This window comes from Schistocerca serialis, chromosome 11, assembly GCF_023864345.2.
Source record: "Schistocerca serialis cubense isolate TAMUIC-IGC-003099 chromosome 11, iqSchSeri2.2, whole genome shotgun sequence".
In the NCBI taxonomy this organism is placed as follows: Eukaryota; Metazoa; Arthropoda; class Insecta; order Orthoptera; family Acrididae; genus Schistocerca; species Schistocerca serialis.
The window spans coordinates 113,513,280-113,531,158 of record NC_064648.1 but is presented as its reverse complement, the minus strand read 5'-3'; the positions used below and the strand labels follow the sequence as shown (position 1 = coordinate 113,531,158).

At 45.0% G+C, this 17,879-nt stretch overlaps 1 protein-coding gene across 1 annotated transcript in view; it reads right to left on the bottom strand.

Annotated features, from left to right (window-relative positions):
- The window catches only part of LOC126426710 (alpha-mannosidase 2), an 813,563-nt gene that overhangs the window by 269,656 nt on the left and 526,028 nt on the right, over positions 1–17,879 (bottom strand). Inside the window, exon 4 of the mRNA XM_050088631.1 lies at positions 11,757–11,890. Coding sequence (XP_049944588.1) covers positions 11,757–11,890 — 134 coding nt within the window. The remainder of the gene's footprint in view (positions 1–11,756; positions 11,891–17,879) is intronic.

Sequence of the window (17,879 nt, the reverse complement as noted above, 5' to 3'; positions counted from 1 at the left end):
TTGGACAACGCAGCTACGACTCTGCAAGGAGAAATAAAACCTACGAGACCATCTGCACACAGCAGGTACGATGAAATCCTACGCTATAGCTCACTAAGGCAGTTCAAGGACGGACTGGCTTAATTATCGCAAAAAATCGGGTGGGAAGTCGTGGCCAGTTATACTGTACGCCCCTTATATCACCATCTACGGACTCACAAACTAAACTGAGACGTTTCTGGAGGTTTAGTGCGAGTGGGGAGTTCTAGCACAATGAAGGCCTCACTACCACTTGTGTGGCTTACGAGCAGCTCCTGGTCACACTACGGAACTGACGAGTGATTCCTTGCACTGCTCTGCCAGGCACTTACACTACTGGCCATTAAAACTGCTGCACCCAGAAGAAATACAGATGATAAACGGGTATTCTTTGGGCAATTATATTATACTAGAACTGACATGTGATTACATTTTCACGCAATTTGGGTGCATAGAGCCTGAGAAATCAGTACCCAGAACAACAACCTCTGGCCGTAATAACGGCGTTGATACGCCTGGGCATTGAGTCAAACAGAGCTTGGATGGTGTGTGCAGGTACAGCTGCCCATGCAGCTTCAACACGATAACACAGTTCATCAAGAGTAGTGACTGGCGTATTGTGACGAGTCAGTTGCTCGGCCACCATTGACCAGACGTTTTCAGTTGGTGAGAGATCTGGAGAATGAGCTGGCCAGGGCAGCAGTCGAACATTTTCTGCATCCAGAAAGGCCCGTACAGGACCTGCAACATGCGGTCCTGCATTATCCTGCTGAAATGTAGGGTTTCGCGGGGATCGAATGAAGGGTAGACCACGGGTCGCTACAGATCTGAAATGTAACTGTTCAAAGTGACGTCAATACGAACAAGAGGTACCCGAGGCGCGTAAACAATGGCACGCCGGGTGATACGCCAGAATGGCGATGTTGAATACACGCTTCCAATGTGCGTTCACCGCGATGTCACCAAAGACGGCTGCGACCATGACGATGCTGTAAACAGAACCTGCATTCATTCATGTCTGGAGCTCCATAACGTCGCGCACAACGAAATGACGGTGGCGACTACAGGCACTCTTTAGCACTCTTTCCCAAAGGTCCACATCCACCTGCATTGGAGGACGACGTCGATAACAGCGTCAAACCGATAGAAACAAAATTACATTATGTAGAGATTGCGAGGATAGCAGCGTTTCTTATAACGCACGGCACTTTAACCCATCTGTTTAGGAGAATCACAGACAGTCGTGAATACTAGAAACGTACATAAATTTTGCGATGAGTAACAAGTCTGAGATCGACGGCCAAGCATTGCGCAAATGCTTCTTGCTCCATCCGCCTTACAGAGACGACAGTGTCAGCATGTGAGAACAGCAAATGATTCTCGTATACTAACAAGGGAACCTCCCCATCGCACCCCCCTCAGATTTAGTTATAACTTGGCACAGTGGATAGGCATTGATAAACTGAACACAAATCAATTGAGAAAACAGGAAGAAGTTGTGTGGAACTGTGAAAAAAATAAGCAAAATATACAAACTGAGTAGTCCATGGGCTACATAGGCAACATCAAGGAAAACGTGAGCTCAGAAGTGCCGTGGTCCCGTGGAAGCGTGAGCAGCTGCAGAAGGAGAGGTCCTTGGTTCAAGTCTTCCCATGAGTGAAAATCTTACTTTCTTTATTTTAGTACAGTTATGATCTGTCCGTTCGTTCACTGACGTCTCTGTTCATTGTAATAAGTTTAGTGTCTTTGTTTTGCGACCGCACCGCAAAACCGTGCGATTAGTAGACGAAAGGACGTGCCTCTCCAATGGGAACCGGAAACATTTAATCGCAAGGTCATAGCTCAACCGATTCCTCCACAGGAAAACACATCTGATATATTCTATACGACACTGGTGACGGCATGTGCGTCACATGACAGGAATATGTTGTCGACCCACCTAACTTGTACACTTGGCGAATGGGTAAAAAGATTCTTCTACCTTGCCCGATTTAGGTTTTCTTTTGGATGTGATAATCACTCCCAGAAAAGTGATGAAAACATAAGAGTTTGTCACATAAACTGCAACAAATAAATGCAACAGTTTCACAGTCGCACAGTTTTCCCTTGCTCTGTCAAAACACATGTTTTTAACGTTTTCAAATTTTTCCTTGTGTAGACCGTCAAATCCTGCATATGTCCAAGAAAATCTGAACATGTCCTGGAATTTTGGAGAGCGCAATTGATTATGTGTGTTTACCTGAACTTTGATAATTGACACACGATAACGTAAACTATATTGCTCTGTGTACCTGTGCAACTTCGCAAAATAATTGTCTGAAAATAAAAAATTAAAATTCTCAGTACAGGGAAGACTCGAACTCAGGACCTTTCATACTGCAGCTGCCCACGCTAACCACGGGACCACGGTGTTCCTAAGATCACACTCCCCTTGATGTTGCTTATCTTGCGCATGTACTACTCAGTTTGTATATTTTGCTTATTTTTTTCATAGTTCCACACAACTTTTTCCTGTTTTCTCAATTGATCTGTGTTCAGTTTATCAAGGCCTATCCACTGTGCCAACTTATAACTAAATCTGAGGGGGGTGCGATGGGGAGGTTCCCTTGTAAGTAGCGTCTCCCAAACAATTTACAGTAGTTTGTAGCGTACAGACGTGTATGCAGTTACAAATTACCTGCGAAGCCCTTAGAAGAAAAAAAGAGAAAAAAAAAACTTCAAGCACCCGGAGGCGAAGGGGGGGACAAAGGAAATAAAACATTACGGAGTTCAGAAGCTATTTTATGCAGTGACTACAAAACCGAGTTAAATATAGAAAGAAATTTTACAGTATCAGCCGACCTATCAGTATGTACTTCCATCCGCTCTGGCCTCCATGCAAGCACTGACTCAACTGGAAAAGGATCTTTATAAAACCACTGTATCCTCTCCCAAAGCACGCTGCCTACATCTCTTGTAAATGGTCCTTGATACCACTGGTACTGGTACAGAGACGGAGCTAGCTGGCGTCCGAGCTGCTTCCACACACTTCCTACCGGGGACTTGCTGCCCTCTGGGACATCTCAACATCACGCATACGGCTCATAGACTCAAGTGCCATGTGAGGACGACCATCCTAATGTTAAAAAAAAAAAAACAGCGCCACTCTACTGTCGCAAAAGAATTTAAACGTGAGCATATACACTACAGGCCATTAAAATTTCTACACCACGAAGATGACGTGCTACAGACGCGAAATTTAACCGACAGGAAGAATATGCTCTGATATGCAAATGATTAGCTTTTCAGAGCATTCACACAAGGTTGGCGCCGGTGGCGACACCTACAACGCGCTGACATGAGGAAAGTTTCCAACCGCTTTCTCATATATTAAAAAACTACAAACCTGCATCGATTGCGAAAAAAGTACCTAGTGTTAACCTAGGTTTCGGCGTAAGACAGCTACACCGTCTTCAGAACAATAAAACCCACAAGTGCCTAAGAAGACCTTTGTCAATGATTAAAAGAACACCGCAGCTATACACTTATAAACGAAAAAAAGGAAAACACAAACAGTACATTTGTACAAAGTCTAAACCGTTACTTAAGTTAATGGTGTAACCTCCACCTCACACCGGCCTATGTTCGATGGGCCATGACCCGCTTTTTTCGCAATCGAGGCGGGTTTCTAGTTTTTTAATATATTAACCAACGATTGCTGACGCGCCGCGATGCTGAAGGTTCTTCGATTTCTCATACACAAACAGCAGTTGACCGCCGTTGCCTGGTGAAACGTTGTTGTGATACCTCGTGTAAGGAGGAGAAATGCGTACCATCACGTTTCGGATTGTAGCCTATCACGATTGCGGTTTATCGTATCGCGACATTGCTGCTCGCGTTGGTCGAGATCCGATGACTGTTAGCAGAATATGGAATCGGTGGGTTCAGGAGGGTAATACGGAACGCCGCCCTGGATCCCAACGGCCTCGTATCACTATCAGTCGAGATGACAGGCATCTTATCCGCACGGCTGTAACGGATCGTGCAGCCATGTCTCGGTCCCTCAGTCGACAAATTGGAGACATAGGCGCCTGCGATGGTGTACTCGACGACGAACCTGGGTGCACGAATGGCAAAACGTCATTTTTTCGGGCGAATCCAGGTTCTGTTTACAGCATCATGATGGTCGCATCCGTGTTTGGCGACATCGCGGTGAACGCACATTGGAAGAGTGTATTCGTCATCGCCATACTGGCGTATCACCCGTCGTGACTGCATGTTGCGTTTTGCTGGTTCTGTACGGGCCATTCTGGATACAGAAAGTGTTCCACTGCTGCCCTGGCCAGCACATTCTTCAGATCTTTCACCAGTTGAAAATGTCTGGTCAATGGTGCCCGAGCAACTGGCTCGTCAATATGCCAGTCATTACTCTTGATGAACTGTGGTATCTTGTTGAAGCTGCATGTGCAGCTGTACCTGTACACGCCATCCAAGCTCTGTTTGACTCAATGACCAGGTGTATCAAGGCCGTCATTACGGCCAGAGGTGGTTGTTCTCGGTACTGATTTCTCAGGATCTATGCACCCAAATTGTGTGAAAATGTAATCACATGGCAGTTCTAGTATATTTGTCCAATGAATACCCGTTTATCACCTGCATTTCTTCTTGGAGTAGCAATTTTAATGGCCAGTAGTGTATGATTTCCGTGACATACCTATGTAGCTATGACGCGAGATGCTACAGAATAATGCAGGGTGTCCATTACTTCTTCTTAGATGGAAGGTGCAGTGGTCAAGGCTAGAGAATGAGCTCACTTCACAGCACAGCGAACCTCGCCTTGTGGTGGTCAAAAGCGGTCATCTGGAAACTTGTGGACCAGAATAGTTGCCCCTGTGTTCCCGTACAGTCCAACAGGTGGCTACTGGCACATCTCAAGCCTCACAAATCTGGATATTGCACAACTCAACTAACCGACCAGATGGAGACCCCACAACAAAGCACCTTTGAAACTCTCTTGAGGTGCTGATAATGCTGTCTCACAAGTTTATGAGCCCTGTCTAAAAAGTATACGACCTTTGGCCAGAAAAAATATTTCGAATACCTGACAGGGTTGAGACCCTAACTCCCTTCAAACTATGCCCGTTGTGCTTGCACACACTTAGCCCACCGATCCTTCCACTGCTGGAAACACCTCTGGAAGTCTTCTTTTGGAATGGTGTTCAGCTCCGTCTTCGAGTCCCGCATTATCTCTTCTGTACTCTCAAAACAGGATCCTTTTAGTGGCGGCTCCGATTTTGGAAACAACCAGAAGTCGCAAGGACCCATGTCTGGAGAGTAGTGAGGTTGGCAAACAGCTGTAATTCCATGTTTGGCCAAGAAATTTTGGATCAACTGGGATGAATGTGCGGGGGCGTATCTAGTGATGCAGTTGCCAGTTTTTCGCTGTCCACATGTCTGGTCTTTTGCGCCGAACTGCGTCACAGAGTCGGCAGAGAACATCTTGAAAGTACTCGTTTGTCATTGTTTGCCCTTCCGGTGCGTATTCATGATGCACAATTCCACGGACATAAAAGAAGGCAGCCAGCATTACCTTGATTTTACTTCGCACCTGCCGCACTTTCTTCAGCCTTGGAGACTCGGGATGCTTCCATTGCGACAAGTGTCTTTTTGTTTCTGGCTCGTACCCGTACACCCGTTACTCAACTCCATTTATCACGGTGTTCCGAACCCCATGATCGGTGTTGGTTGTGCCCAGAAGGTCCTGTGCAACGTCAAAATGGAGGTCTTTTTGTTCCGGCGACAAGAACTTGGGCACTAATTTCGCAGCCACTTGGTGCAAGTTCAAATCATGATGCAATACTGCATGTGCAGAATCTTTACTCACTACAACCTCTTGGGCTATCTCCCGCACGGTCAAACCAAATTTTGCACCCTTTCAACAACAGCTGGAGTCCGAGCAGTTTGGGACCTGCCAGAATGCTGGTTACTCTCCGCTGAAGTGCGACCATTTTTGAATCAGTTGAACCACTACTTAATTTGTGTTACACCCATCGCACCTTCTCCAAACACCTGCTGAATCTTACGAATTGTTTCGCTTTGAGAATCACCAAGCTATTGACAAAATTTGATGCAGTATCTTTGCAAACACGCTCAGTCATCTTGACAGAATCTGTAATCCGACGAACACATTGTGTAACGCCGCACTCAGCGACCGACAGGCAGCGATTGATGCGCTGGAAGGCGGGGACAAAATTCACGCATGCGCATAAAGTTCCTTTCCTTTACTGTGTACAGTGGCGCCGCGCTATCGTCTGTATTTTGCGCGGGAAAATCTAAGGTCGGATACTTTCTAGACAGACCTCGTATGCAGCATCTCCACGTCCTTCACAGTGGTAACATACACTCCTGGAAATTGAAATAAGAACACCGTGAATTCATTGTCCCAGGAAGGGGAAACTTTATTGACACATTCCTGGGGTCAGATACATCACATGATCACACTGACAGAACCACAGGCACATAGACACAGGCAACAGAGCATGCACAATGTCGGCACTAGTACAGTGTATATCCACCTTTCGCAGCAATGCAGGCTGCTATTCTCCCATGGAGACGATCGTAGAGATGCTGGATGTAGTCCTGTGGAACGGCTTGCCATGCCATTTCCACCTGGCGCCTCAGTTGGACCAGCGATCGTGCTGGACGTGCAGACCGCGTGAGACGACGCTTCATCCAGTCCCAAACATGCTCAATGGGGGACAGATCCGGAGATCTTGCTGGCCAGGGTAGTTGACTTACACCTTCTAGAGCACGTTGGGTGGCACGGGATACATGCGGACGTGCATTGTCCTGTTGGAACAGCAAGTTCCCTTGCCGGTCTAGGAATGGTAGAACGATGGGCTCGATGACGGTTTGGATGTACCGTGCACTATTCAGTGTCCCCTCGACGATCACCAGTGGTGTACGGCCAGTGTAGGAGATCGCTCCCCACACCATGATGCCGGGTGTTGGCCCCGTGTGCCTCGGTCGTATGCAGTCCTGATTGTGGCGCTCACCTGCACGGAGCCAAACACGCATACGACCATAATTGGCACCAAGGCAGAAGCGACTCTCATCGCTGAAGACGACATGTCTCCATTCGTCCCTCCATTCACGCCTGTCGCGACACCAGTGGAGGCGGGCTGCACGATGTTGGGGCGTGAGCGGAAGACGGCCTAACGGTGTGCGGGTCCGTAGCCCAGCTTCATGGAGACGGTTGCGAATGGTCTTCGCCGATACCCCAGGAGCAACAGTGTCCCTAATTTGCTGGGAAGTGGCGGTGCGGTCCCCTACGGCACTGCGTAGGATCCTACGGTCTTGGCGTGCATCCGTGCGTCGCTGCGGTCCGGTCCCAGGTCGACGGGCACGTGCACCTTCCGCCGACCACTGGCGACAACATCGATGTACTGTGGAGACCTCACGCCCCACGTGTTGAGCAATTCGGCGGTACGTCCACCCGGCCTCCCGCATGCCCACTATACGCCCTCGCTCAAAGTCCGTCAACTGCACATACGGTTCACGTCCACGCTGTCGCGGCATGCTACCAGTGTTAAAGACTGCGGTTGAGCTCCGTATGCCACGGCAAACTGGCTGACACTGACGGCGGCGGTGCACAAATGCTGCGCAGCTTGCGCCATTCGACGGCCAACACCGCGGTTCCTGGTGTGTCCGCTGTGCCGTGCGTGTGATCATTGCTTGTACAGCCCTCTCGCAGTGTCCGGAACAAGTATGGTGGGTCTGACACACCGGTGTCAATGTGTTCTTTTTTCCATTTCCAGGATGTATTATACTGTTCACGGCCCTTATACACTGTACCAGGCATGATAACAACAGTAAAGACGATCAACACTTCTGCTGTGTGCTAGCTGTTCTACCAGTGACAGCGAACTGCAACTCTAACCATTTACATACACGCCGATGGTATGCTCATGTACGAAATTACACTCTAAGATAAAACGAAAGAAGGAAACGACCCACTACGAAGGAATTATTATGCGACTGGTAAAGAAATCGATAAATTGTTGGAGGTGAGGTCCGCCAGTTTTGGGAAACACCATTTTTTCTCAGCACCCAACATGTTTCGGCACCACTGTGCCATCATCCGTGGGTTTTCGTTTTTATTTATTCTGCAGTATGAACATTTTTGTTAAATGATTATAAAATTATGTGCATTTTTAGTTAAAACAACAGATCGTTTCTTTTTGTGAATACCTTTACATTTGGGGTGCATGAATTTTCTGGATCACTTGTGGGTTAATTACTACAGGTAACTTGTCATCTGCAACCAAACGATGTTGAAGAGAATTTTTTTTTGCTGGGAGTTAACCTATCTTCCAGAATGTAATTCAGTTTTTCGTGATGTTTTCGCGCCTATATTCGTTTTTACTTACGTTTTCGTGTGGCAAGTACTTCCATTCTCCGCATAAAGCTGAGGTGTTGTGATGCACAAGTAACTGTAATAAGTATTTTTCACAAATAATGTAGTAAAACATTTTTCACTTCACCAGAACACAGTGTGATTGTGGTTTGTTGTGTGTCCCAGCCCAGTCAGTGTTCATTAGTTCGCCAGAGAAAATGGTTCAAATGGCTCTGAGCACTATGGGACTCAACATCTGAGGTCATCAGTCGCCTAGAACTTAGTGTTGTGGCGTAGCAAGACAGCCACGCCACGGAAGTAGCCGAAAGGCACGCGTTTAGTTCACGCAGGCAAGAGATAGGTCTGTAACAGGATACGTAATGAATGCTATAAAGAAAAGTACGTAGCTTCTGGAATACTTAACTTTAATCCATCCTTGTTGTACATCTGGAGATTGTGGCGATACAAGTGAGACTCTTTAGATACATGCAATGTTACTAATGGCGCCTTGCTAGGTCGTAGCCATTGAATTAGCTGAAGGCTATTCTAACTATCTGCTCTGCAAATGAGCGAGGCTTCGTCAGTGTGCATCGCTAGCAACGTCGGCTGTACAACTGGGGCGAATGCTCGTAAGTCTCTCGAGACCTGCCGTGTGGTGGCGCTCGGTCTGCGATCACACAGTAGCGACACGCGGGTCCGACATGTACTAATGGACCGCGGCCGATTTAAAGCTACCACCTAGCAAGTGTGGTGTCTGGCGGTGACACCACACTTAGAACTACTTAAACCTAACTAACCTAAGGACATCACACACATCTGTGCCCGAGGCAGGATCCGAACCTGCGACCGTAGCGGTCGCGCGGTTCCAGACTGCAGCGCCTAGAACAGCTCGGCCACACTGGCCGGCAGTTCACCAGAGAGTTCGGCGACAAATTTGAATTTTGTTTCGATTTTATCTTCGTGTATGCTTGTGTGTAGATTTTATCTGTTTATGCTGTTTTTATTTGTAAAGTTCCTTTAACGTGTTAAATAGGGTGCCCTTGCAGAGTGTGGTGTATTCGTTTAACACCTGTTTTCCTTTATTCGTTTAAGACCTGTTTTCCTTCCGCTATTGCCTTCAAGTTTTCCCCAATGGTCAGTTTGCTGTACAGGCTGTGGCTGGGCTTTAGTATCCTTAAGTCTGTTTCTATTGTGGTTGGGTGGTGGTTGTTGGCTATAAGGTGGTGTCAGCAAATGTGCTATGGGAGCTGTCGCTTTTTAAAGCTCTAAGATGTTCCGAGTATCTCGTTATGAAGTTTCTGCAGTTTGTTTTATGTATACTGACTGGCAAGTGTTGCATGTGAGTTCATAGAGGGTGTTTCAAAAATGACCGGTATATTTGAAACGGCAATAAAAACTAAACGAGCAGCGATAGAAATACACCGTTTCTTGCAATATGCTTGGGACAACAGTACATTTTCAGGCGGACAAACTTTCGAAATTACAGTAGTTACAATTTTCAACAACAGATGGCGGTCCAAGTGATGTGAAAGATATAGAAGACAACGCAGTCTGTGGGTGCGCCATTCTATACGTCGTCTTTCTGCTGTAAGCGTGTGCTGTTCACAACGTGCAAGTGTGCTGTAGACAACATGGTTTATTCCTTAGAACAGAGGATTTTTCTGGTGTTGGAATTCCACCGCCTAGAACACAGTGTTGTTGCAACAAGACGAAGTTTTCAATGGAGGTTTAATGTAACCAAAGGACCGAAAAGCGATACAATAAAGGATCTGTTTGAAAAATTTCAACAGACTGGGAACGTGACGGATGAACGTGCTGGAAAGGTAGGGCGACCGCGTACGGCAACCACAGAGGGCAACGCGCAGCTAGTGCAGCAGGTGATCCGACAGCGGCCTCGGGTTTCCGTTCGCCGTGTTGCAGCTGCGGTCCAAATGACGCCAACGTCCACGTATCGTCTCGTGCGCCAGAGTTTACACCTCTATCCGTACAAAATTCAAACGTGGCAACCCATCGGCGCCGCTACCATTGCTGCACGAGAGACATTCGCTAAAGATATAGTGCACAGGATTGATAACGGCGATATGCATGTGGGCAGCATTTGGTTTACTGACGAAGCTTATTTTTACCTGGACGGCTTCGTCAATAAACAGAACTGGCGCATATGGGGAACCGAAAAGCCCCATGTTGCAGTCCCATCGTCCCTGCATCCTCAAAAAGTACTGGTCTGGTCCGCCATTTCTTCCAAAGGAATCATTGGCCCGTTTTTCAGATCCGAAACGATTACTGCATCACGCTATCTGGACATTCTTCGTGAATTTGTGGCGGTACAAACTGCCTTAGACGACACTGCGAACACCTCGTGGTTTATGCAAGATGGTGCCCGGCCACATCGCACGGCCGATGTCTTTAATTTCCTGAATGAATATTTCGATGATCGTGTGATCGCTTTGGGCTATCCGAAACATACTGGAGGCGGCGTGGATTGGCCTCCCTATTCGCCAGACATGAACCCCTGTGACTTCTTTCTGTGGGGACACTTGAAAGACCAGGTGTACCGCCAGAATCCAGAAACAATTGAACAGCTGAAGCAGTACATCTCATCTGCATGTGAAGCCATTCCGCCAGACATGTTGTCAAAGGTTTCGGGTAATTTCATTCAGAGACTACGCCATAGTATTGCTACGCATGGTGGATATGTGGAAAATATCGTACTATAGAGTTTCCCAGACCGCAGCGCCATCTGTTGTTGAAAATTGTAACTACTGTAATTTCGAAAGTTTGTCTGCCTGAAAATTTACTGTTGTCCCAAGCATATTGCAACAAACGGTGTATTTCTATCGCTGCTCGTTTAGTTTGTATTGCCGTTTGAAATATACCGGTCATTTTTGAAACACCCTGTATATTCCTGACCTGTTAAATTTATCAGAGGGTGTTTCTTGTGTTCTGATCTTTTTCTGTGTTGTGTTCTCCGTCCTGTATCCTATTTGGAGTCTCTGTTTCTTTAATATGTTGCCTATTCTGTGAACAATCTTGTTATCGTAGGTGAACTACGTTATTTGTGAAAAATATTTGTTATAGTTACGTGTGTATCACAACACCTCACCATTATGCAGAGAATGGAAGTACTTGCCACACGAAAACGTAAGTAAAAAGGAATATAGGCGCGAAAACATCGCGAAAAACTGAATAGCATTCTAGAAGATAGGTTAACTCCCAGCAAAAAAAATCCGATCATGTCTTCTGGGTGCTTGACTTTTTTTTCAAGGCGTCCCGATGTAGGTGCAAACAAGGTAGAGCAGGGTGGGTCACAGAACAGTACTGGCCCCCCGGGGAGCAGGCCCCAGAGCCGAGCTGGTATACGCACCCTCGATGAGCTGGTCCAGCATGGCGTACAGGTGGGAGGTGGCCTCGTCCGTCATCACCCAGCCCGCCGTCGTCATCTCCAGCCGACCCTCCTCCAGCAGCCGGCGCACCACTCGCCGCTTCGTCGGGTGAGCCCTGCACACCAAAAACACCCCAACTGCTTACTCCACTCGCGCCATCCAACACGTACACAGTATTCACTCGCTCTTTACTCACCAACTTCATAGAATATACGATCTTCATCACCTGTAGAATATTGAGAAGAAAAGAGAGTTTGTGCCAGACCGGGACTATGACCCCGATATCCCATTGATTGCGAGTGGTCGCCTGAACCACTTCGGCTACCCAAGCAAGCCTCCAGAAGCTGGAGAGGAGACACCGGTACAAATGGAGATTTTGGTCACTCCTGGAAGCGTGCTCGGATATCTGAAGTGGTTAGGGCCACCGCTCGCAACAAGCGGCATATCCGGGTTCGAATTCCGGTGAGGCACAAACTGTCTATGGTTCTTTTTTTTATATATATATATCCTACAGCTGAGCCGGAACTATCATTGCAATTAGCGAGTTTGAAAGGCAAACCTACGTTTCTAGCATATGTAAACTTAGAGAAAGCTTTTGAAAATGCTGACTGGAATACTCTCTTTCAAATTCTGAAGGTGGCAGGAGTAAAATACAGGGAGCGAAAGGCTATTTACAATTTGTACAGAAACCAGATGGCAGTTATAAGAGTCGAGGGACTTGAAAGGGAAGCAGCGGTTGGGAAAGGAGTGAGACAGGGTTGTAGCCTCTCTCCGATGTTATTCAATCTCTATATTGAGCAAGCAGTAAAGGAAACAAAAGAAAAATTCGGAGTAGGTATTAAAATCCATGGAGAAGAAATAAAAACTTTGAGGTTCGCCGATGACATTGCAATTCTGTCAGAGGCAGCAAAGGACTTGGAAGAGCAGTTGAACGAAATGGACAGTGTCTTGAAAGGAGGATATAAGATGAACATCAACAAAAGCAAAACAAGGATAATGGAATGTAGTCGAATTAAGTCAGGTGATGCTGAGGGAATTAGATTAGGAAATGAGACACTTAAAGTAGTAAAGCAGTTTTGCTATTTGGGGAGCAAAATAACTGATGATGGTCGAAGTAGAGAGGATATAAAATGTAGACTGGCTATGGCAAGGAAAGCGTTTATGAAGAAGAGAAAGTTGTTAACATCGAGTATCGATTTAAGTGTCAGGAAGTCGTTTCTGAATGTATTTATATGGAGTGTAGCCATGTATGGGAGTGAAACATGGACGATAAACAGTCTGGACAAGAAGAGAATAGAAGCTTTCGAAATGTAGTGCTACAGAAGAATGCTGAAGATTAGATGGGTAGATCAAATAACTAATGAGGAGGTATTGAACAGAATTGGGGAGAAGAGGAGTTTGTGGCACAACTTGACAAGAGGGAGGGACCGGTTGGTAGGACATGTTCTGAGGCATCAAGGGATCACCAATTTAGTATTGGAGGGCAGCGTGGAGGGTTAAAATCATAGAGGGAGACCAAGAGATGAATACACTAAGCAGATTCAGAAGGATGTAGGTTGCAGTAGGTACTGGGAGATGAAGAAGCTTGCACAGGATAGAGCAGCATGGAGAGCTGCATCAAACCAGTCTCAGGACTGAAAACCACAACAAGAACAACAACAACAACAACCCTTTATTTGGCAAATGGTGAAAATAAAAACAAAAAATTTTTCAGTGCTTATATTTATTTATTATGCTTAAAGAAATACAATTCAGTCAGTTTTAGAAATTTTTGACAAATATTATGAAATGTTGTAAGCAACATTGCCAGCAGTAGACCACATTTATACATATTATAGAAAAAAAGTGTTTGCCAATAACCTCAAGCAAAAGGTTTCCTGCACGTGAGTAATTTAATTTATAAACTCATTTATGCATTCCTGCTGTGTAATAGAACTGTGTCATTTTCCCTTCTAGTTCTTCTTGCAATAGAATTTTTGGAAACTCCAGACACACCAGCACGGACAAAAATCTTAAAACCCCATTTGTGTGACTTGTCTCGAATATATTGGCGCAAATTACCTGCTCCTGTACCTTTATATGGAACCATCATCTCATCTACAGAAAATTCCGACTCTTGTTTCTACTCAAGGCAGTTCTTTACAATTGACTCAACAACAGGTCTTATTTTGAAAAGTCTGTCAGAAGAGTTCACAGCATTCTCATTGTTCGTAATATGCAGGTATCGGCGGAGTTTCTGAAAGCGCTTCAAACTGAAAATGCTGGTCATTTTTTCACAATTCATTGACTGAGACCAATAGTCACTGTACGAAGGAATAGAAGAAAGACCCATGTATATCAGAACACCGAAAAATTGTTCCATTTAATTTATATTGGTGTTTACTGACGTGGTAGTTCGTTGCACAGAGTATAAGTTCGTTTCCTGCACAATTTTGTCAATTACTTCTGAATCAAAGAATCTTCTGAAATAACCCAGTTGTGTATTGCCTTCATCAGAAAACACAGGAGAGAGACTTTCTGCCCTAGCAGTTATATCTTCCTTTACCCACATTTAAGTGACTGCTTTTGTAATTTTCTTTTTCACTTGAGTGACACTTGCACTAGAAGGATTCACCTGCAGAAGGTCCTTGCACATGTTCAGCTTCTGAGATTTCACTTCCTGAATCAGAATCAGTTTCTGGTATAACTAGGTTATGGAGCTGAGATTGACTCTCTGGAATATAGTGTGGATCATAATCACTACTGTCTGCCAAAACGAGTTCAGATTCGCTTAGATCAGACAAAGCCGGGTTTTCTGGTGGAACTACTATTCCTCTCGCTTTTTTAATTTCATAAAATATTCTGGAATCCATAGCTAAAAAGCCCCCGAAAATAAAAATGTCTACTCTTTCACGCTGTAAAAATATGTTGTTGTTGTTGTGGTCTTCAGTCCTGAGACTGGTTTGATGCAGCTCTCCATGCTACTCTATCCTGTGCAAGCTTCTTCATCTCCCAGTACCTACTGCAACCTACATCCTTCTGAATCTGCTTAGTGTATTCATCTCTTGGTCTCCCTCTACGATTTTTACCCTCCACGGTGCCCTCCAATGCTAAATTTGTGATCCCTTGATGCCTCAAAACATGTCCTACCAACCGATCCCTTCTTCTAGTCAAGTTGTGCCACAAACTTCTCTTCTCCCCAATCCTATTCAATACCTCCTCATTAGTTACGCGATCTACCCACCTTACCTTCAGCATTCTTCTGTAGCACCACATTTCGAAAGCTTCTATTCTCTTCTTGTCCAAACTGGTTATCGTCCATGTTTCACTTCCATACATGGCTACACTCCATACAAATACTTTCAGAAACGACTTCCTGACACTTAAATCTATACTCAATGTTAACAAATTTCTCTTCTTCAGAAACGATTTCCTTGCCATTGCCAGTCTACATTTTATATCCTCTCTACTTCGACCATCATCAGTTATTTTACTCCCTAAATAGCAAAACTCCTTTACTACTTTAAGTGTCTCATTTCCTAATCTAATCCCCTCAGCATCACCCGATTTAATTTGACTACATTCCATTATCCTCGTTTTGCTTTTGTTGATGTTCATCTTATATCCTCCTTTCAAGACACTGTCCATTCCATTCAACTGCTTTTCCAAGTCCTTTGCTGTCTCTGACAGAATTACAATGTCATCGGCGAACCTCAAAGTTTTTACTTCTTCTCCATGAATTTTAATACCTACTCAGAATTTTCCTTTGGTTTCCTTTACTGCTTGCTCAATATACAGACTGAATTACATCGGGGAGAGACTACAACCCTGTCTCACTCCTTTCCCAACCACTGCTTCCCTTTCATGCCCTCGACTCTTATAACTGCCATCTGCTTTCTGTACAAATTGTAAATAGCCTTTCGCTCCCTGTATTTTACCCCTGCCACCTTCAGAATTTGAAAGAGAGTATTCCAGTTAACGTTGTCAAAAGCTTTCTCTAAGTCTACAAATGCTAGAAACGTAGGTTTGCCTTTTCTTAATCTTTCTTCTAAGATAAGGTTAATATTGCCTCACGTGTTCCAACATTTCTACGGAATCCAAACTGATCTTCTCCGAGGTCCGCTTCTACCAGTTTTTCCATTCGTCTGTAAAGAATTCGCGTTAGTATTTTGCAGCTGTGACTTATTAAACTGATAGTTTATGAATATGTGACATACTAATGACACATGTCCCAACTATGGGCAAGGTTGCTAACAGGCAACATAAAGGTTTTATACTACTTACGTAACTCAAAACAATATTAGATTGAAATATTTCTGCTGTAAACTTACCTCTGGGCGTATCTTGAAGAAAATCTGCTAAGATTACTGCCAATTTATTCACTCTTTCAGAACCTAATTAAGACACCCCTGTTGCTCACACGAGGAGATCAACACCACTGCACATACTGCCATCTCGTGTGGAAAACCTTGAACTATTACAACAACTGGCATTCACAGTGTGTAAAGGAACATTGCCTGGAGGCAACAATGCCAGTAAAAGGCACTGGGAAGTAAAAGGCACTGTCCCATAAGGCCAACGTAAATTTGATGTTGCTTGAGACCAACACTGCCAAATAAAGGGTTAAAACAGCTGTTGATCGGAAACGCAGTGTCTCAGACACTGCACCACAGAGTGTCAAAGAATAGGAATTTCTATGCTGTCAGCATAACGTACTGTCCTTCAGACTGCAAGTGTCATATAACTTTAGCATAATGCTGTTTGTTTACAATTTACATCAAGCATGGGTATAGCATTCGGTTATGGGATCGGGGCACAGTCACGATTTATTACAGTACAAACTCTCTGACTAAACCAAATGTAGCTTCTGGTCACATCCATTTTCAACATGCTACAGATGCCAAGGATTTTAATTATAAGAGCAATAAAAAAAAGGTTTAATACAGTAATAATAATTCGCTTCTGTCACTCCTTAGTTCGTAATTTTAGCTTTACTTCCAGCAAATCTCACTTCAGAAAAATATACCATTTTAAAAGCAATCATCCGAGTGTACGAAGGGTAGGCCCTACTTGTATTTCGATCTTAATTTATGAACAATACTAGCACAACAGTTCACAAAAATTTAGGACGACAACATATCAATAATAATAATAATATGTCAATGATAAGATTCACTGATAACAATGCCATCCTCACTCAATGTCAGGAAGAATTACATGGCATGTTCAGTTGAATGAAAAGTCTAATGAGTAGAGCGCATAAATTTTTAATTTGTGGAAAGTTTGCCGCGCGGCATTAGCCGAGCGGTCTTTTGCACTGCAGTCATGGACTGTGCGGCTGGTCCCGGCGGAGGTTCGAGTCCTCCCTCGGGCATGGGTGTGTGTGTTTGTCCTTAGGATAATTTGGGTTAAGTAGTGTGTAAGCTTAGGGACTGATGACCGTAGCAGTTAAGCCCCATAAAATTTCACACACATTTTGAACATTTTGGAAAGTTCCAATGGGACCAAACTGCTAAGGTCATCGGTACCTAGCCCTACACACTACTTAATCTAATTTAACCTAACTTACGCTAAGGACAACACTCACACCCATGCCCGAGGGAGGCTTCGAACCTCCGACGGGGGAAGCCGCGCGAATCGTGACAAGGCGTACACATTGCGCCCAAGTTTTAACTGGGCCACTTCCTGAATGAATGCCCATTTTTTAGCCGTTTACGTTCCCGCTTGGGTCGGCCGTCTGAGTTATCGGCAGATTCAGAAAACCACGCGCGGGCTGTCCATCGCGTTTTACTCTTTATCCGCCAAAGCAATATGGCGAAGGCTATTTAATTTTTACTTTTGTACCTTAGTTTCTGTATGGTGTCTTTTTTAGCCCTTTCTCCGGGTCCCTGTTTTTAGTTGGCTACTCTTATGTCAGTTGGGACTGATGTATAGTCGTTCTCTAACTCCTCTCTGTCTTCGTGTTCTATAGTTTTCATTTAGGCGCCTATGACCCCAGTTGTTTTTGCACCCTAATGCAAAACATAACACATAAACAAACCCAGCGCGGCGCTATAGAATATACACTCACGCTCATAAATTAAGGTTAACGCTGATACGTGGTGAAACAACGCTCTGGTGGGCGG